At 38.6% G+C, this 16,221-nt stretch overlaps 1 protein-coding gene across 1 annotated transcript in view; it reads right to left on the bottom strand.

The window, feature by feature from the left end:
* Positions 1-16,221, bottom strand: part of LOC124214342 (uncharacterized) — a 474,723-nt gene that overhangs the window by 454,726 nt on the left and 3,776 nt on the right. The window contains exons 4-5 of the mRNA XM_069134347.1: positions 15,206-15,534; positions 13,581-13,724 (exon numbers count right to left, since the gene is read on the bottom strand). Of these exons, the coding sequence (XP_068990448.1) occupies positions 13,581-13,724; positions 15,206-15,529 (468 nt within the window). The 5' untranslated portion in view covers positions 15,530-15,534. The remainder of the gene's footprint in view (positions 1-13,580; positions 13,725-15,205; positions 15,535-16,221) is intronic.

The following is a 16,221-nucleotide window of genomic DNA, read 5'->3' as shown; positions in this document are numbered from 1 at the left end:
TCACGCTTCGCTGTCACACATGGAGAATTAATCGCACTCTCCGGGATGCGATAAAATGTAATTTTTACTCCATTGCTTTGGCCTCAGCGTGGTGTATTTGAACACCCTTGGATGCAGCACGTTACTCGCGATGTGGACATTATCAAAAAAAAAGTCTATTTTGGTTTAATTAAAACACGAAAATGATCACTGACGTAAATAAGCCCGATCACTTACATCACTAGGTCTTCGCTTATCGCCACCAGGCAGCGCTGAAGTCATCACGCACGGTCCCTCCTGGGGCTTTTGCGGGTGGTGCTGCGGGTATAGCTAAAGCTGTCAACGAAGCTAGTGTCAACAAATATCGGTTGAACGAGACCAAACGGTACAATACAACAATGGAGGCGATTGCTTTGGGCAAGAGATTATACCTGCGACCCTACCGCAGCGGAATGGGTCTGTACTTATGTACGGCAAAAAACTAATAAAGCTACCACACCAAGCTCTCACCAACATTGATTTACGCAACTATGCTAAAAATATGAAAATTTCACATTTTCGTGGCGTTTTCATGTAGAATAATCTGACGAAATCAGGTCCAAAAATGCGAGAATCCGTAATTATTAATCTTGACGATAAAAACGGTCCAGGGACACAATGGGTTGCATACAAGAAAAATGGTGACCATGTTGTGTATTTCAATAGTTTCGGTGATTTGAAACCGCCTAAGGACTTGATGAGGTATCTCGGTGTTTTTAGCGTTGAATACAATCATAAGAGGTATCAGGAATATGATACTGTGATTTGCAGCCACTTGTGCCTCAAATTTCTCAGCGAACAACTATAAAAAGACAAGTGTTACATGAGCAAGCATTAGTCATGTCGGAATCGTTGACGTTAACACTGTCAGGCACATCCTCCGTGCTGGAGGCTCAATATTTCCCCCCAATCAAGTTATCACCAGAGAAGAACTATGTTCTCGAACTCGTCGAGTGCCTGACATTCAATTCAATACCCAATATTCATGAGACGTGTAATAAATTTGACCTGAAACGAGCGGACAACAGCAGAGAGAGCCGCACGATACCCACGGGAAGCTATGAAATTGAGGATATTGAAAATTTTCTGCGTAAGGAGCTACCCTCCAACATCACCCTTAGTCTGGGAGCTAACGACAACGAGCTGAACAGTGATGTCACGTGCAATCATGTGGTAGACTTTAAGCCCAAAGATTCCATCGGCCGATTATTGGGATTTAAGGCGGTTGAGCTAGCACGAAACGTTACTCATAAATCTGAATTACCAGTAGCCATACTGAAGGTTAATACTTTACGCGTTGAGTGTAGCATAACCACAGGGGCTTACATAAACAAACGTCTAGCTCACACGATTCACGAATTTTTCCCAACCGTCCCATCGGGATATAAGATTGTCGAAGTGCCTGCCAGCGTCATTTACCTGCCAATCGCCGTACAGTCAATACATCATTTACAGCTGAGAATAGTCGATCAAGACGACGAGCTGATCAATTTTCGCGGCGAAACGATTACTGTGCGTTTACACGTGAAATCACTCAAATAATGGGAATCGTGTTTAAGACGAGAAAGTTGAGCAAAAGTTATAAAAGTCAAACGTCATGGTCAAGAATCATCAGTCGCCCGACACCTCTGACAACGTTTACACCGCCTACGAGACTGACACCTCTGAACGTTCGGTTTCTCCAGAGCCTGGGTCTTCGACTACGTGGAAATTTTGGAAAATAAGAATTCGTGTTCGCTGCATCCTGTGTATGTTGCCATGGAGGAAATAATGAGAACACAGAAACCCGTGATATTCGAGGAATCGATTGCGCACTCTGAGATTCATGCTCATCAGCCGTTTGCATCATCCATCTTCCAGAACAACGATGACATCCATATTGCTGTTCAACATCAAGACTTGTGTCTACTGCCCAGTAAAAGCTTTCTCCACATTCACGGAAAAATTACAAAGGACGATGGTGTAAATCCTGTGACGAGCACGAAATTGATCAATATGGCTGTTTGCCATTTGTTTGAGGAAGTTCGCTACGAGTTGAACGGTGTGGAGATTGATCGGAATAAAAATATTGGTATCACCAGCGTCATGAAGGGGCACTTATCCCTAAGCCCGGGTCAGCAATATAGTCTGGAGAATACCGGTTGGTTGAGCGGTGATACCAAACTAACCAATTCTTCCGGAGATTTGACGTTGTTCTACCATTGAATTATATGCTGGACTTCGCCGAAGGTTATCGTCGAGTCATCGTCAATGGCAAACACGAGTTGATTCTCACACGTTCCAACACCGATTTGAATGCGGTGATTCAGACCCCGCCCACGGAAAACCTTAAAATTACCCTTAATAAAATCGAGTGGTTGCTACCCTACATCAAACTAGCCGATAAACCGAAAATCCAGTTACTCAACTACATTGCCAAGAATCCGGCCATATCCATGAGTTTTCGTTCTTGGGAAACGTACGTGTATCTGGTACTCCCGTCAACGACGCGACATGTATGGGCGGTCAAGACATCGATGCAGTTGGAGAAGCCGAGATATGTCGTTCTAGGATTCCAAACTGCAAGAAGAAACGATCCCCAGAAAAATGCCAGTGAATTTGTCATTGTCGAATCAGCGATGTAAAAGTCTTCCTCAACTCGCAGTGTTATCCCTATAGAAATTTGAATCTCGAGATATCCAACAATCAGTACGCCATTCTCAATTCAAACCGTCTACTACAACAAAGAGGCCGAATCTTTGTTATCGAAGCGTGAATTTATAAACCAAGCTCCCCTCATCGTTATCGATTGCTCGATACAGAATGAATCATTGAAAACCAGACCGGTGGATCTTCGATTGGAATTTGACGCTAGCGTGGAATTTCCCGCAAACACCGCAGCCTATTGCATGATCTTGCACAATCGTATTGTCGAGTACAACCCGATTAGCGGCACGGTTAAGAAATTGGTATAAGTCAATTTTGAGATGGGATGTTTAATTATTATTATTATTATTATTGTGCGAATAATGAAAATATGTGTAAGGTTATTTGCTCAATTTGAAATATGATGATCTATTTCCATTATTATGTATAAGTTGAAAATAGAATGTCATTGTTAATAAATAAAATAAACAAATATTCAAAGCATCGGACCGTTATTTTTTGAAACGTTCACCCCCAACCATACGATGAATGAATAAAAAATTTGCCATCTTGGTGCAAGCATTGGAAACATCGCGCAGAGTCAATCGATGGAATATCGATTGATCGATGATGCGATGGTGGGGGCGCGACATACCACGAACCTGCGGTAACACCCGGTAACACCAACTGTCGGTAAAATTGGGGATAACAATTTCATCGGTAGAATGTTTACCATCTAACAATAAAAAAAAATAAAAAATTCGAAATGTTTGCTCATCCGACGATGAAAAAATCAAAATGGGAGCTCATCCGGCTAAGCAAAAAATCCCATTATCAAACTGTCTGACGATAAACAAATCAAAATGGCTGCTCATCCGACTAAGCAAATAATCAAAATAACTGCTCATCTGACAAAGCAAAAATCAAAATGGCTACTCATCTGAATAAGCAAATAATTCATTGTCAAACTATCTGTCGGTAAAATCGGACAAAAATACCGGTGGCGCTACCTATGGTAACGCTACAGTCGGTAACAATATCGTAGGTAAGGCTCATCATCGCGGTGGTAAAATACCGACTGTCGGTAAGGTAGGAAGGAGTCGGTACGCCGCCATCCTGAGTTAGAACTCTCGTATATACACTACTGACCATTATATGTAGATTACATACGAATATTAAAGCTGAAAACGTTATTTAATAAAACAAGTTGTCCCATATGATCATACGTATTTCTCTACGGGATATTAGTTTCTGTCACCCCACCATTTAAATAAAATTCCGAGAGATGGCGCTGCCGCTCCGCGCCAAAGATCGCATCTTTAAAAATTAATTTCTAATATAATGATATATTTTATGTTAAAATAATCTATAAAATGTTCAAATAATTTGTAACATAAAATTTTCAAATAATTGTAATTCAATCAAAATATGAAATAATAGAAAACTGTAATATCAAGTGTAAAAATGGTTGTATGGGCTAGTACCCAAACCTTATGTATTTTCTTTTTATCTCTCAGTTGAGAGAACTTGATAAAAAAAAAAAAATACGTTCCTAGCATATAGCATTCAGTTGTTTAACGATTCACGGCACTTACTGACATACCCATTGACATACTATATGTCGATGTACATACCACTGGAATATATTTTACCCACAAGAAAGCAGCAGCCCGAATAGGTTAATCGCAACTCCGTTGTTGATTAAACTCTATTTACCAATATTTTACAACGCGAAAATTCATTGATATAAGATAGCGCCACCATTAATTTTTCGGCTCGGCGCTGAGCCGGCGAGGCCTTGCCACGGCCGAACCCAAATCCCGTGGGCCCCGTCCGCTGCATTTTAACCGATATGATAAATTGACGCTGAAATATACAGGTAAGTATTTGAACAAAACATATGAAACTATTTAGATTTATTATAATTTGCTAGATCGTCGTAGTGTCCATATGAAATGCTTATCAATTTTGAATAACTCGTGAAGGTAACCATACGTAATTTGCGTGTATAACCTAAAACTTATCATTGTTCACTTGTGACGAAAATGTCTCTACCGTCGTATAATTAAAAAGAGATAATGAGATCCATTGACAAATTTTTCTGAAGTACATTATTCATTATTCTGCTTTTGACTTTAGATAGAATGTTATTTTAAGACTTGCCGCCAGATGTTGGGGATATATATTTTAACTCCAATATTACGAAAACAAAGTTTGAATCATGAAATATGTTACCTAGTAGAAGGAAAACTGGTTACGGTTACTGCAGTTATAGTTTGGTTAGAGACATATTGAGCCTTGCCGGAAAAGTGAGATATATATATGTATATATATAGATGGCGCGTCGAGCGAATGCGACGTTGATAGGGAAGCAAGTGTGGAGCGGGCGCAGCCATGATGAGAAGCGGTTGGGCAGTTGCGAACAGATAGCGGAAGAGAGTAGAGACGTAGTCGAGTGAAATGCGTACGGCAGTTAATGGCCGCGGCGGAAAAGTGTAAAGCGTACGGTAGTTAATGGCCGTCGTTAGGCGACGATTGAGTCGCGTACAGTGCTGCCAGAAAGCGAGTAAAAAGTACCCCTTCCACAGATCCCGCGCATGATTTCACACAACGTCACACAGCTGTGTTGTGTGTGTGCGCTCTCTTCATTGCTTGGTAGGGGAACATTTCCCCTCGATTTGTCAGCTGACTCGGCATCGTTCGGCTTCCGTCGCCATCCCGACACACCGACGTGCACCGCTGACGTTGTGTGAGATGCGCGCAAGCTGCTAGGGAAGGGGTACTTTTTACTCGCTTTCTGGCAGCACTGGTCGCGTAGTCGAATCAGTGTTGCCACTCTATTACAATTGTAACAGATCTATTACCTTTGAATAGGATTTAGTACGCTAGTACGCCGATAGTCGATCTATTAGGTTTGAAAAAGTAGATCGCGTCAGTAGATGGCGCTGATGGCAAAATTCATCTTGAGCTTACTTTTTCTGCCGTGCAGGCACATGAGCGCTTCTTTAGCAACGATTGACCAATCCTCGCTCGTAAACAGTGAGTGCGCCGAGCCGAGCCGCCGACGGCGCGGACGACAAACGACAAACGAACGACGAATTGATACAAGTGACTTATTCTTTGGTGTGTTTTCCTGAATATTAAAACCAATTCAAAATTAAAACTAATCAGCTAATGTCGAGATTTTCGCGATCGGCGCATTGAGATTATTCGAGATGGTCAAAGTGTGAGGAGTGAGCTCGGGGCTTTACCGCCGAGCCGCCGACGACAAACGACAAACGAAAGACAAAGTGACAATTGACTTTTATTCTTTGTTGTGTTTTTGCGAATGCTAGAACTAATATCGAGATCTTCGATATGACTTTGGTCAAAGTGTGAGGAGTGAACACGGGGCTTTACCGCCGAGCCGCCGACGACAAACGACAAACGAATGACAAAGTGATAATTGACTTTTATTCTTTGTTGTGTTTTTGCGAATGCTAGAACTAATATCGAGATCTTCGATATGACTTTGGTCAAAGTGTGAGGACTGTGACTGTGAGGGTAGCGACTGCGGAAACAAAGTCTCATCCGAGTCGGTATTAAACGAATGTCCAAAGATGAGACGGTAAGTAACATTTTTCATTACTATATAGAATATTTGACTTGATTTTCTACTCGTTTTTATAAAAAAAATACCCGTCAACATTTTTCCCAGATTTCTCGTTCCTCGACGAAAGATAGACGATGTTGATTCATCGGATATTGAGAAGGCTGGTCCTTCGAATCCTCCGATATCGTCAATTAATCAGCTGTCTGTTGTGCCAGTAAATAAGTATGTATGACTTGATTTTTTTTCTATAGAAATATATTGTCATCATAAAATAAAAAGTATCATGAAAATTTTGCTTAATCCATTATGACCGTTTTGTGTGTCTTATTCGCTTACAAAAATGTGTCCTATTCGCACTACAAAAATACTGCTGTTTCGATCCAAAACTTATCGATGATGATTTTAGCAGGTATGCCGATGCCGAAAAGAATTCTGATTGTTCAGAAAGTACGACAACTGATACTGACACTACAACTGGTCTAGCTGAAGATTCCTATGCATCAGATCATTATGTCAAAGAACCCTCCAAGAAAAGACGTAAATCGTACCAACAAAGATTCAAGGACAGCTGGCAACACGGTTTTCCATGGTTGGAAAAAAAGTCGGACAAATCGTTCTGCACGGCGTGTCTCAAAACGATTAATGGTGGGTTCACTCACTTAAAACGACACGAGGTTACTGATTTTCATGTAGAAAATATGAGAAAAGCTGAGAGGACGGTCAAGATTAGTGAGCATTTTAACGACGAAAAAAAACAACAGGAGAAACTGGTTAAATCGGCTGAATTGAAGCTCACGATGTTTTTGCACGAACACAATTTGCCGTTCCTCTTAATGGATCATTATAGCTGATATATATCATATATATATCATCATAATGCCGAAGCTGGTTGCGTCTGTATGCCCGGATTCGAAAATAGCAAAAGCGATAAAATGCTGCCGAACAAAAGCTACGAACTTAACAAAAGACGTGATCGCCAAGGAACAGATATCAGTCATTTCGGAAAAGTTAAAAAATTGTGTTTTTTCGATAATTATCGACGAAACTACCGGATATCAACACAGAAAAATCACTTGCTATCGTAGTGAGATTTTACGATAATGACGAATGCAAGGATAGATTTTTGGGGCTGATAAAAGTACAATCCTGCACTGCGAATGATATCTTTACCGCAATCTGCAATTTTTTCAAAGAGAAGAACATTCCGGTGACATATATGATCGGTTTGGCGGCTGACAACGCATCTGTAATGATGGGAAATATCAACGGAGTACAAGCCCGCTTCAAAGCAATAATACCACATCTGTTCGTCCTTGGATGCGTTTGTCATTCATTTCATCTGGGCTCTTCAGCTGCAGCTAAAAAGTTGCCAAGAAGTTTGGAAGATTTGATACGAGCAGTCTATTCTTACTTCTCGCACTGCAGCAATCGATCTGGAAGATTACAAGAGTTTCAGATATTCGTAGAACTGAAACCTCGCAAACTGTTGCACCCGAGTGCAACGCGGTGGTTGTCTCTTCAAGTAAGTGCGTTACATCGGTTGTGTTCAGGAGTGTGCATGTAATTTTACATTGTCTCGACTGCTTATTTGTTTACTTCTGTACTTTCTCAACCTCAAACTTGGCATTTTTTTCCTCAATCTAGGCTGCTGTTGATCAGGTGTTACAGAATTGGGAAGCTTTGATCCTTTTTTTCACGCACTAGTGCTTCGAAGATGACTTGCCTGCAACGCAAGCGATTTTGAATCAATTAAAAAATCCCATTTTCTCAGTATATTATACTTTTCTCTCTTACATTCTCGAAAGTGTAAATCGATTGAATCGAGAGTTTTAAGCGGAGAAACCGCAACTACATCTTCTTTTGAAAAGAGTTTCCGATTTGTCCCGAAACATTTTGAGGAATTACGTGAAAAAGTAATATCTGGATCGTGTTCCGATTAAAAACATTGAAGTCACTGATCCACGAAATTTCATTGCATTGGAGAAAATATATTTCGGAGCAAAAGCTGAAATATTAATGTCAAACGAAAATATCGATCGAAACGAGTTGCACAACTTCAGAGTGCATCCTTTGGGGTTTTATGTGATGCTCGCGGAACAGATCAAACGAAGGTTTAATTTCGATGACCCGGTTTTATCTTTTGTAAGCTATTTCAATCCGCGCATAGTGTTATATATTATATCAGGGCTGTTTGATATATCAACACTGCGTTGTGAAAAATTGTATTCAAGTATTTTTTATTTGATTTGCAGAATGGGTGGTATTTGAAGGATTTTCAGGGGTGACCAAGAGACGTTTAGGGTTTAGGGGGTGATGACCGTGTCCGTCTGGCAACACCGTCAGAGAAATAAACATCAAAAAATAAGACCAATCGCTACAAAAACAATTTAATACTTCGGGGGAGTGGATAAAAATGAAGTTTACCGATAACTTATCGACTCACAACTATATACATATACGTAAACATTTCGTGCATCTTTCCCTCTCTTCTCGTTCGTTACGTTTTAGTACGTTTTCTCGCCACCGTCCAATACGAAATAAAATTTTGGACTGGCAACACTGAGTGAGTGGAATAGTCACTAACCAGTCTATTATTTATCTTCGTAATTGTAATAGTAAAATATATATTTATCCTGAAATAAAAAGAAGAAAATAAAGAAAACAAGAAACTTTAACAGTTTATAAATCTAATCAGAACATTTGATTTTAGAAATACAAATAATCTAATCAACATTAATTGTAAAGTAGTATTCCGAAAGTAGCCAGAAAAAATTATGCCGGTTGGGATTGTGCTAGGATCGTATGACAAGATCTTTAAAGCGATTACACAACTTAGATGACATGCCGAGAGTTTGCTGTACAATCAGTAACACTGTCGAAAGCTACAATGTTATTGTCAGATAGTTCAAAGAAGAGAAGCGTATTCATTGCCGAAGCGGAAATTCTTACAGCGCTGGGGCTGTTATACAATTCAACACACCATAGTCGTACTCAAAGTTGAGTGCTGCGATGGAAAAGAATCCAACTACCGAATTTCAACTACAAGCAATTTTTTTAACCATTCTAATTATGATAAGAATTGAAGTAACACTATAAAACCAAAACAGCTTAGCTTACAGTTTATTTGCATACATTATATGTTTTGACTAAAAAATTGTATGCACTACGTAATATTACACTATAGCGCATAACAGCCCTGCTTCCTCGGAAGCGAAATGAAGATTTGTTTTTAATTTTTTAGATGAGGTACCTTGCAGCTTATTCGCTTGATAGCTTGAAAATGTACAAAATTGTACGAAGCAAATACTGCAAGACAATTTTGAAGAAGTCCAGAATGTATACGGTAACACCTCGAAAATGGTGTGATGTGGAAAGACTAAAACCCTGAAGGTGATACTCTGCACGTATGGAAATATGACGAAGATGATATGGAGTCAGTATACGGATCGTCGTGATCATTCTGGATGATAAGTAGACATAGCTCGACATACTACGTAACTTGCACATGATTTTCTGAATCTCATTTTCTCAAATTACAACTCATACGAGATATTGGAAAGCAATTTTCGAAATAATCGTCTCTTATTTCACAGGAACTCTGACGCTAAAGGTTGATTGATGCGTCGGGTACACGCTTGACTTTGAGAGGGCCATCAGCTTGACAGTACACGAAGCAACGCATGTAACATTGTTTAATATAATCATTAGTGATCCTTAAAAGATTCAATTTTGTATCTGAACAAGCTTGCACCTGGATCGGTTGAAAATAATTAAAAATTTTTTTTTTAAATGTCAGCAAGCTAGTTGAACTAGAAAGGATGCCTGTGAGCATAAATTCATTTTGAGTTTCGAATTTGAGCAGGAACCGCTAATAATCACTGACGATGAAAAATCTATGCAAATAATGAATTATTACATCAGCAGTTTAAACAGTATTTCCATCGTAGTGGGGAAATGAGGAAAATATCATAGCTTTGTACGTTGACACTCCTGAAACAATTCAAACTTTGGCAGAAATATTCTTTGAATATTGAAGATAAAAAAAAAAGTTGAATCATTTATAATTTAATTACAAATCGATCAGTCGTTGTTCCCAATCTACACTCATCATTCATTACTTGAAGTTAGCGATCGATCATCATCGCAGAATATTTTAGTTTATCTCCAATATTCGAAAAAATTTTCTAATTTTTTTTGCAGCCGATCTGGGGATCATTTCCAGATAAACTTTTTAAGGACCACTCTAATTATATATGATATTTTTGTTGAACTATTTCTGAAAACATTTTTTGCAAATTTTTGTAACTGATAGGAAGTGGAATAAAAAAGTTGACAAGTAATTATCCTGTATACGTCGATAGTAACATAAATGCGTACTTGTGTTGTATTTCAAAATATTGACTGATCTATTTGGTAATCCTATTCTTTTTAAAGACCATTCTAAAGCTACGTTATTATATCAAATAATGACATCTCTGCGTAAGCAAATATTACTATGGATGATTAACAAGTTTGTAATTGATTTATTATTTGGAATTGATCATACTATTACATGCTCTGATTAGACGTGAAATAGGTTTCTGTTCCGGAATACAACACAGAAATAAAACTACATCGTTACAAATAAATCAGTCTTTGATACCAAAGAATTAATGTTCTGTACATGTTCTTGTCAAAAAAATTTCAGCAATTTGGGACCCCAGACACCATAAATGAAAAAATTTGCATATATGGACGCTCCTGACCGACGAAGTTCCTATGTTGACCACCAGTCAACTCTGCCGTCGACTACAAAGATAGCGGCCACAGTGGTTCACTCTTAAGGCGTCTAGTCACTCTGGAATTTTTTTTTTAATTGGTTGAGGTTAGAAGGTTGAGCCTCTGCGGGCGGTCAAACAGCTCATGCAGCTATCGTATCGTGTCCTTTTATGTGACAAATCATTGTGTTTATTGTGATTTATTGTGTTACCTGAAGTAGTGTGAGAACACTTTTCGGAATTTAGGTCCAGTATTTCTAGTTTCACTAGCGTCAATTAATATTCGACGTGCAACGCAGAAGCACGTGAAAATATTCTAACAAAAATATAACTAAAAATGTTAGAAAACCAAGCATCTCGACATTATGTGGACGAAAAGGGTTCGAGGAGTCGAAGAAGTCGATCGAGCAGTGTTAAAAGTCATCACCACCCGGCTAATCGATACGAAATCGAGCCGGAAAAGGCGAGTACGAGTCAATTGGCAAAAAAATTAAAGTCCGATGAAGAAACCGACGTACTGGTTAGTGGGAATTTCTGATACCGTATCATCAAATTTGTGACCGTTTTTTCTGCGCTTAGTAACATTGTGAAGTGCAAGAAGTGCGACGGTGACATAACGTTTTCGGAAATGAGTATTCGTGGACTCGGTTTCAAGTTAGTGGTGTCGTGTGACTTGTGTGAACCAACCATAGTCAATTCAAGTCCTCTCATTAATGACAGGGCGTACGACATAAATTGACGAATCGTATTCGCGTTTAGATTATTGCAAATTGGTCAGAAAGGAATCAATAAATTTTGTGGCATCATGGATTTACCAAAAGCCGTATATCACTCGGTTTGCGACACCGTTGTCAAACAAATTCTCACCGCTGCAGAAAATGTGTGCAAAATATCGATGGAAAATGCTGTGAGAGAAAAACAAAAATTAACAGCAGAGATGGAAAAAGGTCCAGGGTTGACTGTTTCTGGCGATGGAACTCGGCGCAAACGTGGTTTCTCTTCGCACTATGGCGTATCGATGATTATTGGATACTACTCAGGGAAAGCGATCAATGTAATAATTCAATCTTCTTACTGCAAAGCTTGTGAGTATTGAAGTAAAAATCTTGGCACCATTGAATTCGAGCTGTGGAAAGAAGATCATAATGAAGAATTTGCCGCCAATCATGAAGGGTCCGCTGGAAAAATGGAAGTCGCGAGCATAGTGGAAATATTTTCGAGGTCGATGGAGAAATAGAGACGGAGATTCAAAAACGTATAAAGGAATCGTTAATGCCAATCCATACAAAGAAAAAGTGATGAAAAAAGAATGCATAGGTCATGTGCAGAAAAGAATTGACACACGCCTTCGTAAAGTAAAAAAGAAAAAAGCGGTCTTGGTGGCAAAGGAAAGCTAACCGACAAGTTAATCAACGAGCCAACAGTATATTACGGTCTCGCTATTCGAAGATTCTCCCATTCGAAAGACGAAATGAAGAATACGATTCGGGCGACATTCATGCATAAAATCTCGACCAATGAAAATTTGCAGCATGACAATTGTCCTCCGGAAATTGATGGGTACTTTAGACGAATATGAGCATAAGAATGCACTAGCTCAAATAGTCCAAGATACCATTCGACCTATTTATGAGGACCTCACTGCAGATGATTTGTTAGAACGGTGCGAAGGAGGCTTCACGCAGAATAATAATAAAAGCGTCAACTCCGTCATCTGGTCAATGGCTCCAAAAACGAATTCCAGCAGTGCAAATATCGTCCAAATTGCCACGTACATTGCTACCAGTACTTTCAACGATGGGTATAAGAGTATTCTTCCGATAATGAATGTTCTAAACCTAACCGTCCGAGATCGCAGCTACAGTTATTGCACTACAGTAGACGATGAGCGCTGCGCTACAGCAGACATTCGCGCTCAAAATGATTCTAAGGAAGCAAGAATAGCACGAAGGGATAGTCAAAAAAGGGCCCAAGACTCTTGATCAGCTGCCGAGGGAGTCGTCTATGGTCCAGGGATCGCTGATTGAAGGTAGGACTCACCAAAATCGCGCCGTCAGCTGAATAACTGCACGGTTACTTTCTTTGGTGATTATCTCGAAACTACATTTTTTGACCTGGGGCCTTCGAGATCTTGGAAACTATCCGTCCGATTGCTTTCAAATTTTAACTGAATATTCTTAGATACATTATCTACAATGTTACGTAGGATTTTTTTTGAAAATTTTTTGTTTCGGCTCACCATAATTTTGCTAATGGTCCAAAAAAAAAAGGCTACGCTACATTGTAGTCACACTACTTAAGAATGACTTAAATTTTTTGTTTTTTTTCTCAGATGTACCATAACCGAGTACCAGGTGGGACAAGGACCACGCGTATCGTGTGGAGGACCTCCGCGACAACCAACATCACGGCGCCATTTTTTTAATATTTGCAAATAAAAATTCACAATGTTATTCTTGAAACCCTTTATGATATTAAGTTGAAAGATAAAAATATTCCGGCCCATAGATTTGAATTTATGAATTAAAAAAAAAAGTGCATTTTTTAGTCCGCCAGGGTGGCCAGACGCCTTAACAAAACCTACTAACCTGATTTTTTTGTTTCAATTCACTTTCCATTTGCAGAAGAGTCCGTTCAGCTTCCAAACAATCCTCGACTAATTCATGCCATGCCAGAAGTATACCGGCACAATGGTAACATAGACGTAGAGGCAGATTGTCTTCTTCAGACACCTAGAATCCACAATTTCATAGTACCATTCTGTGACACAGTTTTATAGTGCAAGAGCCCAGGACCAAAACCATGTCTCATTGCACCAAGAACAAAATTATAAACAATCAATAGTTTAGTTGACCCTAGACCCCACTTGGGGGGTAGTAATCTTCAAAAATCTTGCAAGGTCACAGGGACGATTTCTGCTATGTAAAAAAAAAGCCAGATCATATCACGATATGTCTGACATTGAAGATGTACACTTGGAGACAATGAATCTGAGACGGCACATTTTTTACACAGGACAGTTATGTTGGTAACACAGAGAAACCTACAGCGCCACAGTCAGCCATATTAGAATAGAATATGAGTCAATCTAACACGTCTTTATCCCCGTGGTATTCTGAGGTTAGATCCTACGGTCATGGGTTATGTTACGTTTATTGAGATTGAGTTTGTTTCGCACTCGGCCGACTGTGGTGCTGTAGGTTTCCCTGCGTAGCCAACATGTCTAGTATAAAAAATTAGTCGTCTCAGATTTATTGTCCCCAAGTGTACATAGGGTTTGTTATTTTATTACTATAAATACTGTTTTCAAACATTGCATCTGCCTTGAGCACATTTCTAAAAACGTCAGAAAATTTAGCCGACTCATATCATTGCAATTAACTTCAAATTTGTTTTAAATCTTTTGTATAGCTACCGAGATTTCCAAAATACTGTTTTCAATCATTTAGAATCTTGCCTATAATGTTAAAAGCGATAAAAATATTTTGGGACGTATTGATGATTGCAACAATGAAAATGAGTCTGACAGTGACTAAAAGCAGTCACGAAACTGTTATTTTCAATAAACATGTTTTACTCACCCTTCACCCCTGTTTTATTTTGTAATATTTATTTCAAAAGTCCTTCAATTTCAGTTCGATGGTTTCGGGTAACCTTTTCTTTAATCAACATCTAAGAATTTGAGAGGTGCAACTTATTGCGGAGATGTTAATATGGATAGATAAGATTTTTTTTTTTTTTTACCATCGTAAAAATTGTCTAATAGGGCCAGACTCAAATTGTTTTATATCGGTTTATTCTGCATCGGGGCAACTTATTTTATCATGTTGAATAGTTTTCACACATTTTGCAATAATATCAACTGGTAAAAATTTATTACATTTTTTAAATGCTCCCAAAATGTATGGCAAATAGTCTTATCGGAAAATTGATTATTTTGTATCAATTAAACCAAATTTACTTATTCATGACATTTTTTAAAATGCGCTCAAGTCAGATGCAAAACGCAAAATTTCAGAAAAGGTAATTTTGGGCTCAGATTCATCTAAACTATTGATTCTACATGGTTTTATGTGTGGTGCAATGAGACAGAAATGTTCGTCATGGGCTCTAGTACTATTAGCGAACATCGAACATGAAAATGATATTACATGATCATTACTCAACGATTATTATAGGAAGTATTAACGAATGTGGATGATGTTCAATTTACCTGAATTGGCAAATATCGGTGTATCTTATTGTGAAGGTCCTGTTCAAGGCCTTCGCCTTCAAAAATTGGGATCAAATAATCATTGGTATTAGCGCATATCCTACAGATTTCACCCCATGATTTACGTTGATCAATTACAGCGGTAGCGTCAAGTACCTCCATCCCAGCACTAACTGCTAGTTTTTCAGGATTTTCTGAAACCTCAGTTACAACAAAGTATTTGCCACCTTGATTACTGTTGTGTCCTACGACATCAGTCGCGTTCTGAATTATTATTGTTGGATCCTCAAATTTAGCCACCATTTCTAGGTGACCAATCTCCATTCTACCTGTACAAAAAAAATTCCAAATTGGTTGTAAGTAATTATCTTATATATTGAGTAATGATAAATTATGTCACTAAGCCTCCAGAAATTATCATTTTGACTGTAATATGGTTATTTGCCAATAATTGATGTGAGTTCTAAGGTATTTTCTCTAGAATACGTTAACGAAGAATATTTTGAAATGGTCGTAGAAAATAGATTTTTTCGAATCCTGTTGACAATCATTTGTTTTTGCTTGACGCCTGCATTTTATTCCTCTTGCCTGTTATAATTAAGCCACCCTACGCTATACACGCCAAAATAGTACTTCATATTTTCAAATATCAAAATCTGAAACATTTTCTGGAACCGACGTCATGTACGACTTTCGTATGAAACATAAAAAATAAAATAAAATGCTGTTGATGCCTGACAATATAAGAACGGTATCTTGTCATCGGACTTATGTATTATTCTTCTAAAAGCATGAAAATGAGTCAGTACTGGTGCAATAGGTAACATGGGCTGATTATGTATTCCAGAACAATACCATCTTAATCCATAGTGTCAATACGACTGATTGTTAATACATCATGTTTATTGGTTATGACTTGTCACCAAAGTTATGTTTTGTGAGTGTAACTAATGAGAGAGTTATTTTTCTACCAAGTGCCAACTATATATTTTCAATTAAAATGAATCACTGTCTAG

This window comes from Neodiprion pinetum, chromosome 3 (assembly GCF_021155775.2).
Source record: "Neodiprion pinetum isolate iyNeoPine1 chromosome 3, iyNeoPine1.2, whole genome shotgun sequence".
Classification (NCBI taxonomy): Eukaryota; Metazoa; Arthropoda; class Insecta; order Hymenoptera; family Diprionidae; genus Neodiprion; species Neodiprion pinetum.
The sequence above is the reverse complement of the archived record's forward strand: the minus strand, read 5'-3'. Positions and strand labels throughout refer to the sequence as shown.